Raw genomic sequence first — 26,403 nt, 5'->3', positions numbered from 1 at the left:
AGGTGTGAGACCAGTATCACTGCGAAATAAGTGTGAGGTCACTTTACTTCAGCTATATGTGTGACATCACTATCACTGCACATACAGATGTGAAATAACCATCACTGCAGATATTGGTATAAAACACTATCACTACACATATAAGTGTGAGGTAACTATCACTGCAGATATAGGAGTGAAATCCCCATTACTTCACATATAGGTGTGAAATCAGTATCAGTGCAGCTGTGATTGTCTGCTGCTCAGGGAAACTTTGACCCAGTTCACATTTTATTCTCCAACATTACTCTGTGCAAGGGGCTAAAAAGGTTGCACCACCTTAATCGCATTGTTTCTTTTTAGTCATTAAATCTGCATGTAACTTTGTAGGTTATTGTGCCTGTTGCAAATCAGTGTGCGTCTCATATTTTTTTATTTTTGTGCATAGGTTTAAACAGTCGTTGGGGGTCAACTTCTAATTTCTCCTGGTTTAATGTTTATAATAGTTCTGTTAACAGCCCATAAACAACCTGTGTTGTTACTGGGGGCTTATTCTCGCGTTTCAGCTAGTTTTCACAGAGCCTTTGAGGAATGCGCTTCCTCGAGATAAGCACAAGTTTCATAAGATCCTTTTGTTCCACCGTAAACATTCCTTGTGTTCTCTTTAGAAGTGAAGTGGGGGCGTGGGTTTTATCGCTCTTCTGTCCGTTTGTCTACAAACCTTTTGCAGAGGTTAGCTGCATCTGGTGCTGTGTTACTAATGTTGTGGTCAAAGATTTACTGTGTGCGATAAATCTAGGGTTTGTTTTACTGTGTCTTTTAATAATTGTGTATGCTTGTTAATTTAGTATAATATGGCTATTAGTGCTTCAAATGTAAAAAAAAAAAAGTGTCACAACTTAAAACAAACATTTGCAATGTAATAGGTCTCGCATTTACGCGAGTTTGTGCTATTGGCATTGCAAATGACAATGCCTTTTATTTTTGTTTTCATTTTTACAGCATAAATAAAAGGCATTGTCATTTACAATGCCAATAGCTTAAACTCGCGTAAATGCGAGACCTATTGCGTTGCAAATGCTTGTTTCCATTGTGGCTTGTGCTGCTGCGCTTTTCCGGGGCGCAACACAAACAGCAATGCAAAAAGAGATGTTTATGACCGCCTGCACGGGTGGTCGTACCATAATCAGGCTGTCAGAACCGCCGACTCCTAGTCGCATGGTCTGGAGCCCGAAACAATAGCAGATCGACGCTCATCCACAGCCATCGTAATGCGGCCGTTAGCCATTAATAATTATTCTATATTGCAAGTCAGTCCACTTTTTCCCCTCACTGTGCTAATGCAGAAAATTAAATCAACCCTTTCCAAATTCTTCTGGGCTACATTAAAACCCATAATTGTTAGTTCACAGTGCCACTACAGACAGCTACTGTAAATGAAACACTAAGTTTATGTTGCCAGTCATGGTCTTTAAGGATACACCATAGATGGCCTGCAAAAACATATGATACACCAGCTTAAGCACTGGTAGTTCTAAAATAATTCTGTGGATAACCTTACTCCACTATGGAAGTAACCTATACTACATAAGTGGAGACTCAGCAGTATCTTCGAGTGGTGCTTGTGATCTTGTTCCTCCCTGCTTCTTCATATAAAACAGTGTGGTCATGATCTTAAAACAGGCCCGGATGTTTGGCAAAAACATACAACATGCCAAACCAACCATTTTTGGTTCTAAGCTGATTGCATGGACTCCTCTGCATTCAGTGTAGGAGGTGGCTTGGGAGGAAGCAAATCTTTAATTACTAGAAGAGATTCCAGAAAAGGTTTTTGAGGCTAAGAAGCAGTGTCATTAGTGCCCAAAGTATCTTGAATATTATTAGCAGAGTGGTTTGAGGGAAGAAGTACCCTTTGACCTGCTCTCATTTCAATTTTTTTCTAGGATTAGATCTGGTAAGTCTTCAAAAGTTCAACTAAGGTTCAGCAGCTATAGTGTGTGAATTACATTATGAACTTTATCAGCGGTAGACGATGCATTGGTAAATAGAGAAGCACTGCCAGGGAAACTGAAGCCAACTAGGAAGATGTGATTTTCCAATCAATGACTACTTAGGAAGCCTCTGATGATAAATGAAGTCCTTTGTAGAAAGATTGCTGCCTGTTTTACGGACATCTGTTAGATGGGGTCTAGGTTGAGAAATGCACACTAACTTGCTGCTTTTGCTCTTTGATTTAGTTGTAATGATGGGAAAAAGGTATTTTGCTGTAGATTTGAACATTTGTTTTGCCTGGTGATGTCTTTTCCAACAAATACAAGTAATAATCATCCACAGTTCAAAAAATATTTTCTGAGTAGCATAAGCTGAAGGTTACCTGGTTTCTGCAATATTAGTTGCAATAACTATTTTTCGGACTCCTGGCGGAGTCTTTTTGAAAACCTGCAGGTATAAAAAATACACATTAATAAAATATGATTTCATAATAAACTCTGCACTTTTCAGGCATAATAATATAGCTGCAATGTAGAAAATAGCAGAATTCTTCAAGTCTAGAAGGTCTAAGAGTCTGATTCATGTGTAATTTCCAGTATAATCATGGACTACCTCAACAAGTTCAATATACCACCACTGCTTCCTACATGAGCATCTAATAAAAGTATACCTGTAATCTGGTATGGATCTGACCCTTTGGAATCTGCGATGGGCACTAGCGCACCAGAAAAAGAAACCTCTGCTAAAACACACTATGAAAAGTCATTAAACATCATCTTTCCAAAACACAGTATGGCAAGAATCACTTCAATAAGGAAGCAAAGATGATCACTTTCCATCAGAGTACATGGTTCAGATCCTAGTAGCTCAGAAGGAGAGTACCTTTAGTCCTGGTCGGGTTTACATTACATTTAAGACAATTTTGGAAACAGAAAAATGTATCTTATTGAGCATGCTAGGTAGGCAACAGGCACCAGCCACAAAATAAATATTTTGTTCATCAGGTGTTATTCAGATGGCTGTGTACAGCTGAGCTAGTATTGTCCCTAGGTTGGCATTGCTGCTGTTGTCATGATGGTTAAGGAAAAAGGAAATACTATGTTCCATAACAATCAGTGCAACACTTAGAATAGTAATGTATCCTATATACTACCTTATTGAAATCTAAACTTGTACTGCAGAACTATAGATGTAGGTTTGAGAGGTTATTTTTTACTGTTTACTAGAAACTGCTAATCACTGAGAATCCATTAGTTAGGGAGAAGAACAAGAAATAGAAAAACATAATTGGAAGAATATATCTGCAGCTCAATATCTGTTGTGGATACAAAGGCGTTGCAATGTCCCTTCATCTGATGGTTGGGTCCAGAATGGACATTTTGATGACATTCTGGAGAAAAGAATGGCATGATTCACATCAACCAGAGATATTTATAAACATCTACCATAGTGCCCCACAGTACTCCACCATCTTCCGATTATTTTTCTCGGGATACAAGGCTCCCATTTGAACATGCGACAGAGAATTAGTTCCAATCCAATTGTAAGAGTTAAGTGCCATACTCCTTTCTGATTCTAGTCCCTAGATGAAGAATTACTGTTAAAACTTTCAAATTGGTTTTGGATTCAATCACTTCTACCAGGAGCATCATTTTCAAACACCACTAAATCCTCTGCTATGTGTGTTTTTTTGCAGCCAAACAGGAGATCAAAGCCTTTGCTGACTAGGCAGCCTGATGCAAACTTAAAAGAGTACTGTTTGGGCAAAAGGGACAGGTCACAGGGTTTTATTGATTCCATATTAAAGATATTTACATTAACTTAATTTAAGCTTATGGCAGTTAATTTGGGCATCATGGTTCCTGTCAGTATGGGGTTTTGCAGCTAAAAGATGAAGGCCCCCATTTAAGGGACAACATATAACATTTCTGAGTTTTCAGAGGTTTCCTTAGACTGAGTTCATCAGGAAACGTAGTATTGATATCAACTACACTTAGGGACCACACTCATATGAATATACATGCTTACGGGGTTTTTTGATCTCAATGCTTCCACCATAAGGCGTCCAAAGCTTTATGTTTGAACCTAATAAAGGTCTAAGAATTTGGTATCATATTTGCCAACATGACAATTAATGAAAAGTAAATGTCTGTCATTCACTGCAAACCTATTGAGGTATGCTACAACCTTCTCCATCATTGTATTTTTTTGAGGAATTCACAAAAATGAATTTCTTTTTACCCAAGATATGACTGAGAATCATAAGAAGGGAGACAGCAGTTTTTTCCAATGAGAACGCAATAGCTTCAATACACCCATAATCAAATCAACAAGATACCCAAAGTTTACAGAAATCCTGATGAACAAAGTAAAGGAAATCTTAAAATGGCACGGTTTCAAAGTGACTAGTGGGCATCTGGTTAAAATCATTGATGGAGTATGGTAAATAGAGACCCTTTACATGAAGCCCACAAACCTTTTTGATCTGTTTGATGAATTTGTCACCAGCCCTAGATGACGGCTTAAAGTGAAGCAGAACGATCTATAATTTGGTATTTTTACTAGGTAGACATTTAGATTTGATTAATTGTGGATCTGTAACACATATGCAAGGCACTGACTGGAGGCCAAAGGGGCAGAACTTAGAACTGCTTCATTCACCATTGTATGTTGGTGGTTGCAAGCATAAGTACCACATTAGTAATGGTTGTTACTCTTCTTTATCTTGGCTTTCAAGTGGCTTGTCTATGAAGACCACTAGGTTGCAACATGGCTATATGTCATACTATCTTAAGGTGGTTTGAAAATTAGCATTTTCTGCATGGTTACCCCAAACCTTCTGCCTTTTTCAGGTCCCTATGTTTGCTGCAACTAGGATTCTGTGCACCTTGACACTGTTATTCAGTGCCTTAGTGTGTCTCCGTCCTTCACATGGTATTGCTAGAATTGGTTTCACCTATCTATTTAAATTTCTAATAATGTCATTGTAGAAGGCACAAGAAATGCATCAAAGGTATGTTAATAGACACAAGGGCTGCAGAGTGTATTAACACCACTCACATATATACTAAAATATATGGCTGCCAGGAGCTCCAATGTGCTCTGGTTGGGATGCGTTTTAAAAAAAAGCACTGCATTAACACCTGGCAAGGAAAACTAATTTGGTCATGTAGGAAATCTTATTTTTATATATTGATAAATCACCTGTATAGACTGCCTGGTAAGCCCAAAGGCAGGGGGCATAATATTTAGAAGAAAAAAAAAGTGCTACACCATACATAGATAAAAAGTGGGTGGTCACAGTAACTGAAACCAGAAAAGTATTTTCACCGTGTAGGCCCAGCTACATTTTCTATAGAAAAGTACTAGGCGTGATTAAGATATGTGATTCTACACCTCAGCAAGGTCCTTCAAAACAATATCTTATTTTAAATTTAATAATTAGGGGTATTTGTGCCAGAACAAGCTTAAAACCAAATCTACGGCTCACCACACACACCTCCAGAGTGGGGAAACACGGGAAACAGCATTTACAACATTGTCAGAACAACGCAGTGCCATTACAACACAGGCACTACAACAAATGCGGCGTTACCATGCGTTCCATTACAACGCAAGTCATTACAACAACTTGCTTTGGGGAACTCCGTGTTGGATTCTAAATTCAACACCTTCCCTACTGTTGCACAGACTGGAGTTGGAATACTAAAATATATTTTTCCAAACTCCAGCACTTTTTCTAAAGCAAGTCGTTGCAACGGCTTGCTTTGTAATGGAACGTGTGGTAACAACGTGTTTGGTTTATAGCCCGCGTTGTAAATGCATGCATGCATACATGGCCTATTTGGAAAACGCTCATCTTCAGCTGTTAAAATGAATGGCCTCGAACACAAGACCTGTCGTTGAGATCAGAAATACCAGAGAGGTATTAACTGGTAACCTTTTAGAAGAGATTAGCTATCTGGGAATGCATAGGAACAACTGGCAGAAAAAGTACAGCTTTTGTACTACCTATCAACTTGGAAATGCAAAGGAAGGCTTCTCCTAATCATTCCTAGGACCATACTAGAAAACTGGTCTCTAGAACTGGGCAGATGAAAGGACAGCTTATCTAAAAAAAGGAGCTAAGGAGGTGAACATTTGTCTGCCTAGCAGCAGAAGGCTTCTACCATCTTGAAAGCGGAACTTCGGAGAAATGTTTATGTTGAAGCAAAAAGGAAATGCTGCAAGTGAGAGACTGAAAGAAAACATGATTATGTGGCAGAATTGCTCCAATCACTGGCTAGTACAAAGGATAACTCTGGTACTTCAAGCACAACCTCTTCAGAACAGTCATGGGCCTGGGAAGACTTCCACTGATAAAGACCGTGCTGGAAGAAATGGCCTTAACTCAAGGACTCAAAGATTGCTAAAATCTGTTGGCACCCTGGGAAAAGTACTGCTCAGGTCTTGAAAAATCGAATTGTCCACAGACTATGGCAAGTCAGATTTTATTAGGATAAGCTATTTTTACGGCTTACTGTCCCATTCTGGCGAGAGACCTTGAGATGGCAAAGAAGGGGTGTTTTGTTCATTCAGAAAGCTACGATCCCGTGACATTTTTATGAATTTCCAGAGCCTGTTCCTTGCCTCCATTCGACTGCTTTAGTGGCACAAACAGCAGAAGGACTCCTGACTCCAAAAAGATCCAGCTTACCATCAAATAATTCTATTCAGCAGAAGACTGGGTGGAAGAGAGACCTAACACCTAGAAGTCAGGTTCTGAAGGATTGACTGGAATGAACTTTCCCAACTGCTGTGAAAAATTGGGACTTACTCATTTTCTTCTACATTTAGAGGAAATGGACAAGAAGCATTGGCTTGCCCAAGAAGATCACACCCTGGGTAGGCAAGTAAACCAGGTTTGTGCCTCTCAGAGCTTTGGCGAAAACAGGTTCAACAAGACTTTGTGGTAAAAGTTACCAACCTTGTAGAGCCCTGCCTGCTACAAATTCCAGGCTGGCCACACTGGATAATTCTAAATTTCAAAATAGTGACTATGACCAAAGCTAAAACCTTGGATCAAGATGAGGCAACAAATCTACCTGACCCACAAACCACCCTCAGCAGCCATGAAATCCAGCTTTGCCCTAATTTGAGCTTTCTGCACCAAAACCAATGGATTCAGCCGAAGCTTGACCAGGACTCATCTTACTTCAAGGGATCCTCATTGGTCAAAACTCTGGACCTTGCCATGCAGGAGGATTCTGACTTCCATTGCGTAGATTATATCCAAAGGTAAAAACTTTGAGTTGGAAAAATAGTTGGTGTATACAGCCCTCTATGTCATCAATTGATCATCAGCTTTAAATTGTCACTTTTTGCCTTCAAACCTTATCTCTTCATCCAATATATCCAATCTAATAGTCTTGGTGCTTTTGTCTCAGTAAAATTTTCCCTATTTTTCTAAATTAGCTTAGGAATTTTATTTGATTACACTCTTTACTTTAAACTTATTGTTACTAGTTAAACTGAACACATTTCTTTGGAGATTACCTGCTGCGTGTACCATTGCTACAAGGGGGGTGAGGCAGAGATTCACTCAGAACTGTGTAATGACCCAACCATTTTGTTATTAAGTTGGTAGGAATCACCCCCTCTCAAATGAATAACTACATTTCTAACAGCCAGATTGAAGTGCCTGCAAAGACATTTACCCTTTTGCCCACTGAGCCTATTTTCCTGCCTTCTCTGTACAGACAGTGGCTGAACTGCTGGACCTATGGGTAGCTGTTGGTACAATAACTGGATCAGTCTTTACTTGCTTTAACAGTTTTCAGGTGTGCAATATTAGGTGGAGAGATGGTGGAGTGCTTCATGCAAAAAAGAAAATGTTCCAGTATTGAAATGGCTCTAAATGACTTGCAGATTTATCTTTGAAGTTAAACCAAAACATGTATTTTCAGTAGTGGATACTGGAAGATATTGTTGAGACCTCATCCATCAAGCTAGGCAATTAATAAAAAATCGTTAGGGTGGGAGTCAATAGCAACTGCATCTGCAGGACTTTCATTCTGGGCCACATAGTTGTGACATGGGTTCTACTGTGGCTGGCTTTGGGTGTTATTTGTCTTAAAAACCTCCACCATTACCAATGGCATCCCACTTCACACTGCAATGTCAGACGGGGAGGGGGGCTATAGGTTTGTGAGGGGCACACATGATAAGTATTGAAGGAGTGTCTAAGTCCTTCATACAATTCCTTAAACACACGTTTAGAAATTGTAACCGCAACGTCCATCTTTGAGGGTGAAGCCTCTTATGGATGATGGTTGTTCTAGATGAGGCCATCTAGTTGACAAGCCTCTGATTTTTACAGTGAAAATTAGGAAGAGAGTGCTTCTGATATCTACAACTTAGTGGAAGCTACAAAAGATTTCAAAGGCGACCTAGGAAAGACCTTTATAGTGGCAGCATTTGCTCTTTTCTCTTCAGAAAGCAAACTGTCAGCTTGTCAAATGTCGATGTAACATATTTCGGCAGTGTGAAAAAGAAGCTCTCTGGTTAGCAACCCAATGGAGGGCACGGCTCAAAGACTGAAAACCAGTCCTTTTTTTTTTTAAGGATATCTGTGGAGAAAATTCTTACATATGTCACAACCTTGTAGGGCAAACTGAGTGCAGACAGTAAATGCATTTCAATTGACTCTTCGGAGAATACACGTTTATAGAGTTCTTTGTTTAAGCAGACGTCTCTGAATTTCACAGTGAAAGAATAACTCTGAAAATGATCAGCACGGCATGAGCACAGGCCTCTCAACAACAGGGAGGGGAAAATTCCCAACAGTTGCAGCTCGGAAAGGAAAATGCCTAGTAATGTGAGCATTGGGAATGGAGAGGTCTGAAAAAAAAATACTCATCTTATGTCAAAGGTTGGGAGTAAAATGACTCTGGAGACCAAAACAAGGGATGATCCGTTTCACACCAGAGGCAGTAAAAGAAAATCCAAGCCAAAAAAAGACTCTAGGTGGAATGCAGCTCAAGTGCAAAAACAAAATCTAAAATTATAATCCAAATTGTGGCTTCTCTAGAGCCAGGAGATTAAGAGTAGCAGTAGGGAAATATTTTAGTTAATTTTGTTCTGGAACATTCAACACAGCTGTGCAAGATCACTTGGTTTAATTTCTCAGGACACATCTAAGGCCAAATAAACCACCAGAACTAATTTTTGGACTAATGTAATGACTAGATTTATAAGATCAGAAAATAGGCCAGTTTTATAAAAGAACTAAGGACCCGGGGACCCGATGTATAAAGCCATTTTGCACTCACAAATCATGCATTTCATAAATGACCTTTCAAGGGATTTCCCTAATGTACGAAAGCCCTTTTATGAGACAGGAAATTATTTTTAATTAGTAAAAGGACGTTTGCGATATTTTCTGAATTTCAAATAGGAGAGGAGTGAAAAGGTTGTCCCCTCCTATATGTCATTTTGATAGGAACGTATCAATGGTTAGTAACAACAACTGCAGTTGCAAACCACTAACGCATTACTGACACTCAAGTTGGGGTGCTAACTAATTTGTAAAGTGGGACACCTCCCCTTGGGAAACCTTCCCCTTTGCGAATCTTGTCGACAACCTGGGGAGGAGGGGGAGGGAGCAGGCAGTGGTCAAGAGGGGCACTGCCTGCTTCCCCCGATGTCTTCCCAAATTATTATTTTTTACAGAAAGAAGCACCTGTACCATTAAATAAACACAGGTTGCTTAATTTGTTTTCCCCATTTTGCAAAGCAAATGCAGCAACTAAGGTCTTCTCTCCATTGCAGGCTTCCAATCTTGCACTGGCAACCATTTACATGGGGTTGCTAACTGCAACTGGCCTGATTAATATTCATTATGCTGGTCGTTTTGAAGGTCTCTGCGAATAGACAATTTGAGATGCAACCTTTTCATTCAGAGGTTACAAACAGCACTTCCATGCACAAAATTGCAAATTCCTGGCTTGCGAATGAGAATAGTACATCGGGCCCCTAACTCAATTACGGTGTTTTTTGTAACCTGTTTGGATGTTCCTGCAGTGTCATAAAGCCAAACAATAGATGAATATTTGCCCATCTTGTAGGAAACTGGGGAATCTAAAGCAAATGCAGCAACTAAGGTCTTCTCTCCATTGCAGGCTTCCAATCTTGCACTGGCAACCATTTACATGGGGTTGCTAACTGCAACTGGCCTGATTAATATTCATTATGCTGGTCGTTTTGAAGGTCTCTGCGAATAGACAATTTGAGATGCAACCTTTTCATTCAGAGGTTACAAACAGCACTTCCATGCACAAAATTGCAAATTCCTGGCTTGCGAATGAGAATAGTACATCGGGCCCCTAACTCAATTACGGTGTTTTTTGTAACCTGTTTGGATGTTCCTGCAGTGTCATAAAGCCAAACAATAGATGTATATTTGCCCATCTTGTAGGAAACTGGGGAATCTAAAGTTGCAGAAAAGAAATTTGGTGATGTTACATTAAAAAGTGGTTTGATGAGAATGAAAAACTCAATAGTTAAAACAAAATGGCATTTAAAATGATCATACGTTGTTATGCAAATGTTGGCACATTACTTTACAACTTGATTACATTATTTACACATCGTACAGGACTGGTTATTGCGGTTGGTTAAATACACCTTATTTTTTTTCCCCCTTTACATAATTTTATTTTTTTTCTCCAGTTTTTTTGCAAATGAGCCACGTTTGCTGAAAGTAAAATTGAAGTTTAACAACAACAAAAAATAACTAACCACTTGCAAAAAAGGCACCATTTTGTATCAAACAGATATTAACAAGACTGCAAGCGCACATAACATTGAGACATTATCATACTGCATAATTCAAACCTCACGTTGTTAGTGTTAAGTAAGGCACATTTGTAAGTCACACAAGTAGCTAGAAGGAATGTGATAATGTACAGTCACATTTTTCAATTAATAAAATTTGTTTCAGTGATTAATGTTAGGTTCAGTATTTAATAATTCAATGCAAAAAACAGCTGGTAACGTTTCATACCTGTGTTTGGTTTATTGTCGGCATTAATGAATGCAGAGGAATAATAATGAATTTATCTGGAAAGAAAAAAAAAAAGTAACTATTTTTTACATTTTTACCATTATTTAAAAAAGCATACCTGTTACCTATAGCTAGAAGAACAACATTCAAGGCCCTCTGCATTGTCCACAAAGCCTCCCAAGGAAAAGGACCGCTATACCTACAACTGTCAACCAGGGAAATCTGCCCCACAAGAAGTTACCTCCACGAATCACTCAAGAGATTGGAAGTATAGAGCCTATGGGAGCCCGCCAAAACTCACACATGCTACAAACAGCTAGTTAAAATCATGAAACAAGTTTCCTTGTTGAAGGGCAAGAAATCACTGGCGGGCAGAGCTAACGGCTGGTTCCTACTACACAGTTATACTAAGGCTTCATCTCAACCCTACACGAGTACGGGATTCACCAAAACTATTGAAGAGAAAAACCTACGCTACCGTTTGGGTGTCCTGCCCTTGCTGCTACACCTCCCACTCTGAAAACTGAATCCAGTCACAACCCCTTGTCGACTGTGTGGGTTAGGCAGAGAGGATATGCTGCACTTGATCTGCAGATGTAAAGAGCTCTTGAGTGAACATAAAGCCATGCTTCGTCCTTTCTTTAATGCCTGAGGCATTCGTAGTTGCAGACATGCAGTCAAGAATGTTTTGCCACAGAGGACTTGCAGCGAAACTGTTGACTGGTGAGGTAAGTGAAGATAGTCGAAAGATCACAAAAAGACAAGATGCAGGGTGCACATTAAAGACTACGCTCAGACTCCAGCAAGTGACAGACGGCAATCGTACCCCAGGAACAAACAATTCATAATTTTAACCGTAGCAGCCACAGAAGACGACAGTCAAACTGCAGGGCAGAGAGACACAGAAGACATTGTTAATAAAGTTTTTCTCACTTGAGGCTAGGAGTTCCCAGGGATTGGATGACTAGGCACTGTATTACAATTCTCCTTGTGTGCGAATGTAATATACGTCATTTTAATTGATTTTAGTATTGAGTCTTGAAATAAAAGCAAGCATATTACTGTAGCTTTTTATAACTAAGGCGGAGACTGCATTTAGGCACTTAAAAGGACTGCTTTTGATTACACCAAATCAACAACAGTGTCCATATTAAATATTTTTATCATGGTCTGCATATTTTATCACAGGTAGTTTTATATTGTGATTTGTTTTTGCAATGGTTTAAATTAACCAAGCAAAAATGTATACATTAATGAAACTTGAAACTACAAGTTAAATTCAAGCAATACAAACCAAACAGAACACTGCTCTCCCAGCTTGCAACACTTATTAAACCATCATACTTTAAGAAATCCGTAGAAGGCATTGGTTTCTCAGTAGAAGCCCCCAAATTCTGGAACTCACTATTAGACAGAATTAGAAGCACCCAGGACCATATATACACTTCTGTAGATAGATGAAAACTTGACTATTTCCTAGATAACAGAATCACCTGCATCCTGGCAACAGAACCCAGAAAAACTGTTGCACTCTCAAGCGCAATCCTCAACTTACAACCAAGAATTGCAAACAACTCAACCAGCAAACTGCTTTCATTATGCAGGCAACCAAAATGAGCTGACCCATGGGTTTTCGTGGCAGTATATAGGTATTTACTTCCATATATAACATTTATGGCCAACAAAAATACTAAAAACATAATACCACAGTGGTCAGCAACAACCTGTAACTTATACCTTTTAAATTCACATTAAGACATATCTACTAGGAGTGTTGTCCATCACCAGCACTATACACTCAATACAACAAACCTCACCAAATAAACAGGCATGAAATAACTGAAAAGATATGACACACATTAAGGGACAATGTGAAGCACTTTAATATAGTTTATTGACTGCAGGTCCCAAATATTTATACAATCTGATGTCTTATTTACCAGTCACAAAGACCCTTAAATATGGGATGATAATAAAAATGTCCCTTCGAACAGAGCTCTCCACTTCTCTCCCTCCAACCATGCCAGTTCAGGGGCCACAACCATACACAAAATCTCAGATTGGACAACCCAGTGCAGTAAGGATTAGTTACTTACCTGTAATCCTAGTTCTCATCCAGCGGTATACTCATCAAAGTCATAATCTATGAATAATCCCCGCCCATGTACGGGATCCCGGAGCATATAGAAAATACATATATATATGCATTGTGAAAACATATACATGCAGCCTAAAATTTTTCAAATATGGCAAAAATGCTGAAATTACATATGTTTGCATTGTAGTACCCATAAGGAAAAAAGGAAGCACTAAACAATTGTCATACAATAATGCTTTATTATCATAAAGCAAACTTGTAATTGCAGGCATTTGCCTGTAGGCTGCAGCAGAGTACTAAGAAACAAAGAGAACTGACACCTAGCCTTTAAGGCATTAGAGTAGGGGTACCGTGCCTTTAAGACCTGCAGGAGACCCCTTGCTCCCATGATGCACCACAGGTGGCAGTTAGGTCAGTTCTTTTGACGGTGCATATGCACCTGAGTAGATCTGCAATCAAACAATAACTTGAAGAGAATGCTCGTCCGGGGAGGTGGGTGGGTCGTTTATGACTTTGATGAGTATACCCTTGGATGAGAACTAGGATTACAGGTAAGTAACTAATCCTTCTCATCCAGGGGATACTCATCAATAGTCATAATCTATGAATAGAGTAGCAAGCCCATACCCAAAGTCTCGCGGAGGAGCAACCGAGCATATAGAACATGAAGTAACATCACATTCAAACAGCAGTTATGCAAACAAATTCCTCAAAGAGGCCTGCCCCACCTGGGCATCAGCCTGTGCATCTGAATCAAGGCAGTAATGGCGTGTAAAGGTATGTATCGAGCGCCATGTAGCCGCCTTGCAAATCTCAGATATAGGAATGTTGCGAAGGAGAGCTGTAGTAGAAGCTTTCCCTCTGGTAGAGTGTGCTCGTGGTCTGCCCTGCAGAACCTTGTTGGCTAGTTGGTATGACAAGCCTATACAGGAGACGATCCATCTAGAAATAGATCTTTTGGGAGCAGCCAGCCCGGTATTTGTTGAACCATAATTGACAAAGAACCAGTCAGACTTCCTAAGTGGAAGGGTTTTATTAAGGTAAAACTTCAATACCCTCCGGAGGTCTAGAGAATGTAAAGCTCTCTCCGGGGAAGTGGTTGGCTGAGGAAAGAAAGTGGGCAACGTGATAATCTGATTGATGTGAAAATCCGAGACCACCTTGGGCAGGAAACTCGGATGAGTCCGCAGCACCACTCTATTGGCGTGGAAAACAGTGTAAGGCTCCTTGCAGCAAAGGGCCTGAATCTCACTTACCCTGTGGGCTGAAGTGATGGCTACTAAGAAAGCAGCTTTCCAGGTCAAATGCTGCAAAGATGCCTTATGAATAGGCTCGAAAGGAGCACCCATCAATTTGGTGAGGACAATGTTAAGCTCCCAGGGAGGCGAAGGGGACCTCACTGGTGGAAACACTTTAAGCCCCTCTAGGAAATCTTTGACCACAGGCAGTTGAAAGAATGAGGTCCGGGTAGGAGACTTTCTATAAGCTGTGATAGCAGAGCTAAGTGGACCCTGATAGAGGGGTACTTCAGGCCTGACCTTGCCAAGGGCAGTAAGTATGGAAGAATCACTTGCTCTTGACCTTGAGTCGGATCAAGAGTGTTGTCCCTACACCAAAGGTAAAATCTCTTCCACTTGAAAGCATAAGACTTTCTGGTGGAGGGCCTCTTTGCTTCTCTAAGAATGTCCACACAGTCAGCCGAAAGGTCTAGATGTCCGTATTGAATGACTTCAGGAGCCATGCAGTCAACCGGAGGGAGGGGAGGTTGCGATGAAACACTCTCCTCTCGTTCTTGGTCAGTAAGTCCGGCCGGCAGGGAAGCCTCTGGTGTGGAACCTCTGACAGTTGGAGGAGATCCGGGTACCACCACTGGCGTGGCCACACCGGCGCTATCAGGATCATTCTGGTGTTGGTCCTGTAGAACTTCTGTATGACCGCCGGGATTAGAGGGAGAGGAGGAAAAGCGTACAGCAATGTCTGCGACCAGCTGATCAAAAGTGCATTCCCCCATGATCTCTGCTGGGGGAATCTGGACGCGAAGATGGGGCATTTCGTGTTTTCCGCGTCTGCGAACAGATCGATGTCCGGCACTTCCCATTGCCGGAAGACCTCCTGAGCGACGTCTTCGTTGAGCACCCAGTCGTGCGCTTCTACAAAGTCTCTGCTGAGGCCGTCTGCCTGCACGTTCAGGGTTCCTGGAAGGTGGACTGCAACGATAGAGAGACCTCTCGCCAGCAGACACTGCCAAATGGATTGGGCTTCCAGAGACAGAACTCGTGACCTGGTGCCTCCTTGCTTGTTCAGATAGAACATAGTTGTTGTGTTGTCTGTCTGAACCTGAATGTGGCTGGATTGAAGAGACGGATACAGGGATTTGAGCGCCAGATGGACCACCCGTAGCTCCAAGAAGTTGATGTGATAACTTCTTTCTGTCTCGGACCAGAGACCTTGTACCTGAAGCTGGCCCATATGAGCACCCCAGCCTTGCATTGAGGCATCTGTGACCACTGTCTGTGTTGGAGGCGTCTGATGAAAAGGGACCCCTTGCAGCAGGTGAGAACGTTTCATCTACCATCTGATGGAGTCCCTGGCAGCTTGGTGGAGAGACACAATCTTCCCAGCGACCTGACCTCTGAGACCATTGATCTTCGAGTGCTTGTTTTAGAGGCCGCATGTGAAGGCGTGCATTGGGCACAATGTAGATGCACGAGGCCATCGATAACAGTAGTGAAGACACTTGCTTGGCTGTGGGAAGTGCAGTGTCAAGAAGAGTGTGGCACTTGAGAAGCATTGATGACAACCTCTCCTCCGAAGGACACACGCTTGCCTCTGGGGAGTCCAGGGAGGCGCCCAGATAGTGTATCCGTTGAGTGGGGTTGAGGACCGACTTCTTGTAGTTGACTTGCAACCCCAAGGAATGCAGCAGGTGTAGAGCTTTTCAAGAGCCAGTCGTCTAGGTATGGATAGACGAAGATCTTCCGCATGCGGAGGAAGGCAGCCGGCACCGCCATGCACTTGGAGAATGTCCGTTGGGCGGATTTGAGGCAGAACGGAAGCACTCGATACTGGTAGTAGTGACGAGATGCCTGTAACCTGAGAAATTTGCGATGTTTCACTGAGACAGGAATGTTAAGTATGCGTCCTGCAGGTCGATGGCACACATCCAGTCTCCCTGGTGAAGGTGCGGAAAGATATGGTGCAGGGTTAGCATTCAGAATTTTTCCTTTCTGATAAACCTGTTCAGCAGGCTCAGGTCGAGGATAGGTCTGTACTCTTTGGCTACTCCTCGCTTTTGGACTAGGAAGTAGCAGGAGTATACCCCCTGGTTTCTTTGGAGAGGTGGGACCTTCTCTATGGCCCTCTTGGAGAGGAGGATAGATACTTCGTCCTGTAAAAGTTGACTATGAAGTTGAGGAAGGCGCTTCAATTGCGGGGGCACTTGCGGAGGGGGAGACTTGAACCTTAGCAAGTAACCATGCTGCACAATATTCAGCACCCATTTGTCTCTTGTTATGGTTTCCCACTCTTCCAGGTGTAAAACGATACTCCCGCCTACCGGAGTGGCGAACGGGTGCGGAGGAAGCAATGCCTCACTGTTTGGGAGGCTGCTTAGTGGTGGACTGTTGCTGCTTGATGTTCCCTCTTCCTCTGCCACGACCCCTCTGCTGGAATTGGGGCCTCTGCTGGTTCTGGGAGGACCATTGAGGGGTTTGAACCCTCTGCTGGAAGGAATGTTTCGCCCTGACGAAAGCGCTTCCGGTATTCTTTGCGCTTCTCCAGACCTACAGCCTTGACAGTATCTAGCTCTGTCTTCATTTTATTCATTTCCTCATCGGCGTGAGGAGGAGCCGTTAAATGGAAGATTTTGAATCTTTTTCTGTGCATCGGGCTTGAGGCCTGTGAGGCGCAGCCAGGCTGAGCGCCGTGAACAGACACCGTGGGAGTAACCATGAGCGGCGAGATCTGAAGTGTCTGCTGCCGCACTTATAACTTGATTGGCTACTAGCCCAGCTTCTAGTAGAATTTTGCTGAAGTCCTGCCGGTCTTCTTTGGGGAGCTTTTCAGTGAACCTTGAGAGGGAGTCCCAAAGAGACTGGTCATATCGCTCGAGAAGGGCTGAGGCACTTGCAACCTTCATGGAAGAAGCCGACGTATTGCACATTTTCCTGCCATAGGAGTCCATCTGCTTACTGTCCTTCTCTGGGGGGACAGAAGATGACACAGACGCTGAGTGAGACCTCATGGCTGCTGCCACAATGACAGAGTCCACTGGTGGATCAGCTCTGAGAAATAAGGGATCCTCGGCTGGGGCCTTATACTTTTTGGCAATCCTGGATGGTACGAAGCGCACCGTAGCAGGGGTGAGGAATGTGGCCATAGCTGGTTCCAAGAGTCCTGGCACCAAAGGAAGCAGCGTTCAAGGAGCTGTGCGATGGTGTAAGGTGTTGAAGATGATAGATGTGGGAACTACATGGGTATGCAAAGTGATGTTCAGTTTCTGCGCACCCCTACCCAGGACATCTGAGAAGGTCGGGATGTCATCGATGGGAGACACCCGCGATGGAGGAGTCGAGGAGAAGGTCGGATAGTCCCAGACCGAGGATCTCGTGGAGGAAGACCATGTGGGCGATCTCGTGCGTCTTCTCTTATGGGGACGGTCGTGATGAGGGCTGCGACGACCCCTGGACCTTGATCGGTGCTTAGAAGGTGATCTTGGTCTTTCGGGGGGAGACCGACGACCCCTGGACCGTGATCGGTGCGTGGAAGGCGATCTTGGTCTTCTGAGGGGAGACTTGCTTCTCTGAGGAGAGATCCTAGAAGGCGAGTAAGTGCGAGAGTAGTCCGAGCCCGGACTTCTGCAGTCACCTGTCCCAACACCTTCCAGCCAGCGAGGTGACAGACCGTACTTCTCTCCAGCTTTAGGAAATTTCTCCGGTGAAATTTGTACAATATGCAGTCCTGGGGATGATGACTGGTCCCCAGATGACATCTCCTCTGTGGCCGCTGCACTTTTGTTCCTTGATGATGATGAAGTCTGCGTCACCATCGGCGTCTATCGAGGGGATCTGCTATGGGAACGCCGTCCCGCTCTTGACGGTGGTCTCGACGTCGATCGCCTACGGCGATGTGGAGACCTCGACTTTGACTTTCGCCGCCGGCCTGGTGATCTCGATGTCGATTGCCTACGGCGTTGTGGAGACGTCGATCTCCCATGGCATCGAGTTGGCGTCGATCTTCTTGACGTCGAGTGATGGGACTTCGACGAAGCTTTCGACGTCGACAAGCCCACTTGCGGCGAGATGTTCGCCGTTGTGACTCTCGACATCGACCCCGAGGGTGGCAGAGAGTGTCTCGACGTCGACGGAAGCCTTGACGTCGACGGAGACTTTTCAGGTCTGTCAGGACCCACAGCCTTCGAGCCCGAAGTGCTGTGCCTCAACGCCGACTTACTTCTATGCGGCGGAGAATCTCGACGTCGAGATGGTGATTCGTCCCTCGACGCTGAAGAGTGTCTGGACCTCTTCGACGGCGAATCTCCTGTTACCTTCTTCTTTCTGGACTCAGGAGAGGTGGTATGTCGCCGTTTTCAGTGTTGTTTGCTTGAAGAAGGTGGTTTGAAGACTCCATGGTCACCTCCATAATGGCTTCTGTCCTCCAGCTGGGCATGAAGTTTTATGTGCTCTCTGTCATGTAGAGTCCGCCTGGAAAATTTCTGGCAGTGGGGACACTGGTCAGGATTGTGTGAGGATGGAAGACACACAATACACACAGAGTGTGGATCTGCCAGTGCCATCTTATTGCCACAGGAAGGGCATTTCCTGAATAAGGCAGGCATTCTGACTGGAAAAAATTAGTGGTAAGTCCAAAAAAACAGTAGAATAAGCCTTAAGGAGTCAGAAAATGTCGAGTTTTCTGAGAAAATATCAAATAAATCACTTCAAAAACTGAAGAGCTCATTCTCCAGGATCCTCATAGAAGGAGCCGGAAAAAAGAACTGACCTAACTGCCACCTGTGGTGCACCATGGGAGTAAGGGGTCTCCTGCAGGTCTTAAAGGCACGGTACCCCTACTCTAATGCCTTAAAGGCAAGGTGTCAGTTCTCTTTTTTTCTTAGTAATCTGCTGCAGCCTACAGGCAAATGCCTGCAATTACAAGTTTGGTTTATGGAAATAAAGAATTATTGTATGACAATTGTTTAGTGCTTCCTTTTTTCCTTATGGGTTAGGGGTACTACAATGCAAACCTATATAATTCCAGCATTTTTGCCATGTTTGAAACATTTTAGACTGCATGTATATGTTTTCACATATGCATATATATGTATATATATGTATTTTCAATATGCTCCGGGATCCCGCACATGGGCGGGGATTATTCAGAGATTATGACTATTGATGAGTATCCCCTGGATGAGAAATAGCTAAGCAGACTAGACCATAGGAAATACCATAAAGGGACCTGCAGAGCTGTTCAAAACTACCAGCATGCTGAAAACCTTAAAACAGTGTGTCTGTCTCATACACTTCATATTACAACACGCTGCTATGTGCTTCGTCCCGTATAATGATAATCACACCTCGGTGGTCATCACACACAACATGGAGACACTTCCCACATAGGATCAAATCAAAAACATCTTTCCAGACACACACCCAACATGGTGTAGTGTGCTAGTCATGTAGGCATTCGCTTCAGCACTCCACATAGCGGTAGTAAGCGGTGTATAAATGCGTCAGTATATTACAATATAAAGCTTGCATGGTTGGTGAACAAAATGAAAGAGGCAAACAGGGCAAGAAACCTCAGGGCCATCCTTACTAAGACCAAGAACAAGGTTTGAAACATCTGAATCATAGCCCGAATGTCCTGAACTCGGTCTAGAGGAAAAACACGAAAGCACACTGTATCCAGGATGGCTCCTGTAAGAGGGAGCCTCTGAGGAAGGTTGACTGAGAACCCCAGAGATGTCAAGAGGTTTGCACTCATCTTGGGGTAGTCCACAACAGACTATACAGAGCCCGTCTTCAGCAGCTGGTCATCGAGTTAGAAAGACTGGTACCCCCGACCTCAGATGGTCAGCAGCCACCCCCATCACTTTTGTTAACATTGGAGAGGCACTGGTGAGGCCGAAAGGGAGCACATCAAACTGAAAGTGCTCATGACTCACCTTGAACTACTGGGAACATCTGTGGGGATGCAAAGCAGGGATGGGAGAATAACCGTCTAGCAGGTCTACCCTTATCATCCAGTCGTTGGGATGCAGGGCTGAAAGAACCTGTGCCAAAGTAAATATTTTGAACATGTCTTTATGCATGAATGCGTTGGGGGAGGGTGTTGAAGGTCCAGAATAGGACTGAGGCTTCTGTCCTTCAGCACAAGAAAGTAACAGGAAGAACAGCCAGCTCGCACAACCGATATCTCCTTTGGCCAAAGAAAGTCTACACTTTGTAGCATAGGATGAACAGAGTTTTTGCTATCAGGCTTTCCACTGTAGGTGGCGGGTGTGGTAGGTTTCAAAGGACTGGCAGGGCGTAGCCTCATTGGACAAACTGCAGGACCAATTTGTCGGATTTAATGTTTTACTATCCCTGCAGAAAGTGGTTGATCCTGCCGTCGACTGGATGGCTGTGTAACGCTAAGGGCGCACTAAAGAGGTTTTGAGGTACTTACTGGAGGCGTGTGGAGGCAGACTCGGCGAAGCGCTCCTCCTGATGGCCAAGTTGCTCTCTTACTGATCCATGGCCTTGACCTTAAAAGGGCTTGGAAACCTGCTATGCTGGCGCGGTCTATTTGCTGTAGGGACTTCTGGACTGAAGCCAAAAGACCCAGACAGCATGCGATTGCCGAACATCTTGTGGTAGTGCAGGCAATTTCCCATCTGTAAAGAACATGGCTGAGGTGTAATTGCGCATTAAATGCAATGGATGCAGTGTGATACTGTGTAGCCCCTTGCCTGATTCATAGCAGTACATAAAAGCAGCTTCAAGATTGCTGCTGCACATCATATGCTGGATGCCAGGACAATCAGCGCGAAAACTTTGAGAGAGCTGATGTTCTTGGACCTTGCAAGCTGAAGTTATTTCATCCAATAACAGTGTCTTCAAAGTCTAACTGGAGAACTCTGTTGAAAATCAAGAGTATATATCATCACGAAAATCATCAAAAGTGTCGAATCCCACAGAGGTACCATGAACAGAGTGGAACGAAACAAGTCGAGTAAACATTTCACAAAATGCGCCACTAATTGCTATCTGAACAATGATGACTGTTCAGGGAGGTACATGAAAGCGGACACGTCAGCCAGGTAAACTTGTACTGGAGCCACTGATCACCCTTGCTGCACAAGACAATGAAAAAAGCACAATGTAAGAAAAGTATGATTTAATGGGTCCAAACCTCGAAACTAACACTCCTGCAAATATATAAACACCAAAGCATATAAATACATTTTGTAGTAGGCTTTGTGGCAGCAAAGATTAGGTTTGTAACTTCATTTCAGAGGTCAAAGTACTCCAGCTGGCACCGAGCAATTTGCATGTGTGCAGCCGCAGCATCCTGCTGCAACAGCAGGTCCAACTTGTGCGAGAGAGGAAGGGGGGCTGAATGTAGAGTACCAAATGATCTGCGTAAAAGAGTCTCTGCCAAAGCGAGAGCAATCAGTCTCAGCTGTGCCGGATCCTCCCATACCATTTGAAGGACTTTTGGAAGGAGAATAATCTCTGGAAATGGGTACAGGAGGTCCACAAACCAGCTGAACCTGGAGCCATTTCCCCCCAGGAAACCACTGAGCACAAAACACAGGGCACTTCTTGTCAGTGCAAGAAGTGCCCTGTGTTTTGTGCTCAGTGACAATCAGCTCAACAGGACACCACGATGTTGGCCAGAGAGGGGTAAAAGAGTATCTACCCTCACACTGAGGTAATCTTCTGAATGGGCTGCTACAGGGAAAACTCCTCATCACTGTATCCACTACCAGTGGTCAAGTACCTCCCACCGTAGAGTCCATGACCCCCATACCACTTTGTAATGTACAGTGGCTGTGTTGTCCAACAGTGCTTGAATGGCACTACCTGTGATGAAAGAGAATGTCTTCATGGCAAAGTAAACAGCATGTAGCTCCAGCACACTTAAGAGTAGACGCAATTCTGATGCAGATCAAAGGCCAGAGTGTGGATTTGAACCTGACAAGACGGCTCCCCTAACTCACTGAAGAGACGCCTGCGACTATTGTAGAGGGTGCTTGCAGAGAGCTGTACTTATGATCCACCTCGGGACAGCAGAGGTTGATCCACTAGTTCAGGTCTGTGTGTACCAACTGAAAGATCTGAATGTTTAGATTACAAACATCCATAATACTCTCAGAAGAAAAAGCCTTCATGTTGGTTTTGGTCAGCAGCACATCTATTAAGATCAACCTTTGCATAAGGCAGAAGTGTAACATTTGGGTATCGCCTGGTAAACTCAAATCGTGTGTCAAAGATTATCTTTGACCAGCACCGGAGATTCCTCCTTAATCTGCAAGTACGACATGGACACGGGCAGTCTCCTTGACGCTGCCACAAGTGCCAACACTTTAGTCAAAACAAGAGTTGGGGTTACCAGCCCGCACAGCAAGATTATTAATGGATATTGCTGGGAACCTACGGTGTAGGTCAAGTAACAGCTCTGAGCGGGGAACATTGGATTGTGTAAGTAGGAGTCCTAATGATGAGGCAACACAAATCAATCTCCCACATAAAAGTCTAGCAAGACGTGAATACTCAGAAACAACATCCTATACTTGCCCCACTGAATGAGCAAGTTCAGAAGCTTGAGATCTAGTATGGGCCTTAGGTCACTGTCATTCGTATGGACCAAGAATTAAAGGGACAAGAATACTCTGCCTCGTTCTTCCAAGGGCACCACCTCTATGGCACCCTAGTCCAGCAGGGCAAGAACATCTGCCTCTAGGATAGAAGCATATGGTGGAGAGCATGTCCTAGAAGGAGGGAATGCTATCTGGATGAGGACAGATAGTCTTTGCAGATCAGCGGACTACTGGTCTGTCATGATCATCTCCCAATAGGATGAAAAGGGGCAACCTGTGAGCCTCATCAGAAGTTGGTGGTGTAAAAATGGGGTGGCCTGAGAGGATTTGAAGTAGCAGAGCTGGCAGAGCACAGAAGAGACTGGATCTGCTGGTGATGGTGACCAGCAGACCCAGTCACAGACACAGGAGTAGCACATTTGTTGAGGTGTCTAGATTGCAATTGAGATGTAGCTCAGCTGTTCTTGAAGTGCTCCAGGAAGGGGTAGGCCTTCTCTCTGAAAGCTACTCGTTACTGAAGGGCAAGTCAATCAGAGTGGCTTTGACATCTCCCAAAAAAACAGTTCAATAAGTCCAGGCTTGATGGTGCACTGTGACTGCAGTGCCAATGGAATAGGCAAAAGTATCCACAGATTCGAAAGCACGTTTCATAATCTGTGTGAAACACTGTTCCAGCAGCCACAGGACAGACAGTAGCTACTGGACGCAAACCATGGTGCTAAAAGTTGTTTGTTACTGGTGTGATGGGAGCACTTTCTACTATGGCTCTGCAAACTGGGCCAAGTGCATCCATTTCCACATTTGAATCTGAGGGTAGTGACAGGAAAGCAGTCACAAGCTTCTCAGGGAGGTAGTGTGGAGAGCACAAGTTAAACACTCAACAATCTACCAACTACACACATTAGCACTTCAATGGCCAGCTCAGTGCCTGTCATTATAAACAAGAAAGTACTTTTTAACACCACATCAGTATTCACTACTACACAATTCAATATACAGGGGACAGATCTTGGTCATGGCTCTCTTAGGGTGCTACACCCCGTTCCTCCTCCCGCGCTATCTTAGACCCTGGTGACCCTAGTTGAAATAGTCTCCCAGAATATTAAGGTAGATGCATGGATAAGGTTCATGTGCAGATTTCAGTGCCTCACACTCACATATTCCTAAAGTTCTTACCCAGGGTTCTGAAGCAGGTTAGAATTCAGTCTCACATTCCATCACACTCAACTAGCGTGAACCAGGTGTGCTGATCGCATGGCAGGTGGAAGCCCAACGGCCCGCAGGTGCTGTCACTCAGAACCACAAATGAGGTGAGGCATGGTTTGTTCACAAACATGTGAATTAGGTCAGTGCCATTCGTAGTCTTGGCACCACCATACAGGAGCTGGTTCAGCAGCTGAAGCCTCATCGTAGCCAGTGAAGTAATCAGCGCAGATGCAGCCTATACAAGTAGGATGTGCACGCCACAGCAGTTACAGCTCCAACAAGGCCCTTTCAATACCACAAGGCTGATAAGAACACCAATTTAATTGCAGCTGCGCCTGGCACACTGCAAACACCAAGGTAGTTGAACCACTATCGGGATGATGAGTGGAAGTAGTTCGACTTTTTGCAGTTCTCGCCAACAACAGCAGAGAGCAAGAGACCCTCTGCAGCACAAGGTGCTTGTGGGTTTCACTTTCAGGCAGTCTGCTTTCACTGGGTGTTTGAATTTCAAATGTCATTTCGTCAGCTGAGAGGAAGTGTCTGGTGGCGTTATGCTCATTTTCCTGGCATTCGGGGTTCGGTAACAGACTTAAAAAGAATTCCAACATGGCTTGGACAGAACATTTGCAGATTTATCTGCTTGCATGCACACCCCATTTAAGATGGCAGGAATCAAAACTCTCAGACATTTGATGGATGAGTGCATGGAAAAACCAAAATGGATTAAACGCCACCTTCAAATTGGGAATGTGCATAAATAAACAAATATTTTGTCACTTTTGTGGAGAATGTGTCTCAAGCACAGAATGATGTTGCAAGACACAGACATATACATTTATCCTTTTTATGATGCATTGTTTGGGACCTTACTGTACTGATCTGGTCTACCATTTCAGATTATATTTTAAGGGTTTGCTACTGGACAAACTAGTAATCATCAATATATTCTAATAAAAAATGCTACGTTTGATTACCTGATTTAAACATGACTTGAGCCATCAACAGATCATTTAAAGTGCTAATGTCAGCCCATCCTGGGAGAAACACCAATATGGCACCATCCTGCATTTTGAAGATAATATATTGCATAAGGACTTAAAACACATATTTAAACAGGTCAACAGTTTTGAAGCTGAATGGTCCAACATTCTTAAAATTAGAACTGATTGAGTGTTTCTGAAATTTCCATGACAATAGTAATACAGCTGTGCAAATTTTCAGTCTCAAACTTGGAAAATCGGAGAACAATGGAAAAGATTAGATTAATGGGAGGAAACCAGCTTAATAAAGGTCTCATGCCCCCAACTGCTTTAAAATTCACCAAATATGTGTTCTAATGATGGGTGATCTTGTCCAAGTTTTAGACTGAACAGAAGGAGACCGTTTCATGACATTCACTAACTCGGTCTAAAAACAATAATTTTGAGTCCGGAGCACTTTCACAAACACACAAAAAGAACAATTACCTTAATTTAGACCAACTGGAGATGGGGACTTCGAACCACAATAATTGCTACTGCTCCAATAAACTTCTTGCATCAGAGTGGTAGCCAACCATACAAGCATGCAAAAGCCGAACAGCATAATTGTTTTCAATAATAAATGAAGTCTCCATTTAGTAACATAACTAATCAACACGAACGGGGCACATTCAAGCAGTTAGTCTATTTCAACACATTCAAATGTACCAGACTAATCAGTTTAAGTGTTTTAGTCTTTTGTAAGAGCCATGCAATTCACTAGCAACACACCATGATCTCACATCTGCAAAATGTAGTTACACAGAAGTATCAAATACTACCCTATAGACAATCACATCCATCCATGCTTCAAATGAATCTCGTTGTTAAAATGAAATCTCCCCATCACCAACCATCAGAAGATGTGCCACTTTGATTTTATGCATTTAAAAGGATGAACAACTAATTTTAACAAGACACTTTTCTTGATAGCTGCTTATACCAAAACAGATTAGTCATTTAAACATGAGTTGAAAAATAATTCGGAAGCAGTTACTCACCTCGCCTCTTAAGACAATATGTCTGATAAGTGCAACAATGAGGTCATGGTCAATCTTCTCATCATCCACTGATTCCAAAGCTTCAATGGTACTATCTGAATATCTACAATCAGAAGTGAATAAGTTATGCAGTGTACTAATAGACGTTCTATCAGTCTACATAATGCTATAATTCTTTAGATAACAATTGTGTTAGGAAATAGAAGTGCAGGCAGGATTAGAACCAACCTGCAAATCTGTTTGGCAAACTTAACAGG

At 43.1% G+C, this 26,403-nt stretch overlaps 1 protein-coding gene across 1 annotated transcript in view; it reads right to left on the bottom strand.

Annotated features, from left to right (window-relative positions):
* Window positions 1-26,403, bottom strand: part of DHX36 (DEAH-box helicase 36) — a 357,256-nt gene that overhangs the window by 167,209 nt on the left and 163,644 nt on the right. The window contains exons 11-14 of the mRNA XM_085634820.1: window positions 26,147-26,249; window positions 25,101-25,188; window positions 11,015-11,070; window positions 2,354-2,418 (exon numbers count right to left, since the gene is read on the bottom strand). Of these exons, the coding sequence (XP_085490946.1) occupies window positions 2,354-2,418; window positions 11,015-11,070; window positions 25,101-25,188; window positions 26,147-26,249 (312 nt within the window). The remainder of the gene's footprint in view (window positions 1-2,353; window positions 2,419-11,014; window positions 11,071-25,100; window positions 25,189-26,146; window positions 26,250-26,403) is intronic.

The sequence above is a fragment of the Triturus cristatus genome, chromosome 11 (genome assembly GCF_964204655.1).
Source record: "Triturus cristatus chromosome 11, aTriCri1.1, whole genome shotgun sequence".
Classification (NCBI taxonomy): Eukaryota; Metazoa; Chordata; class Amphibia; order Caudata; family Salamandridae; genus Triturus; species Triturus cristatus.
This window is presented reverse-complemented; position numbering and strand designations above follow the sequence as displayed.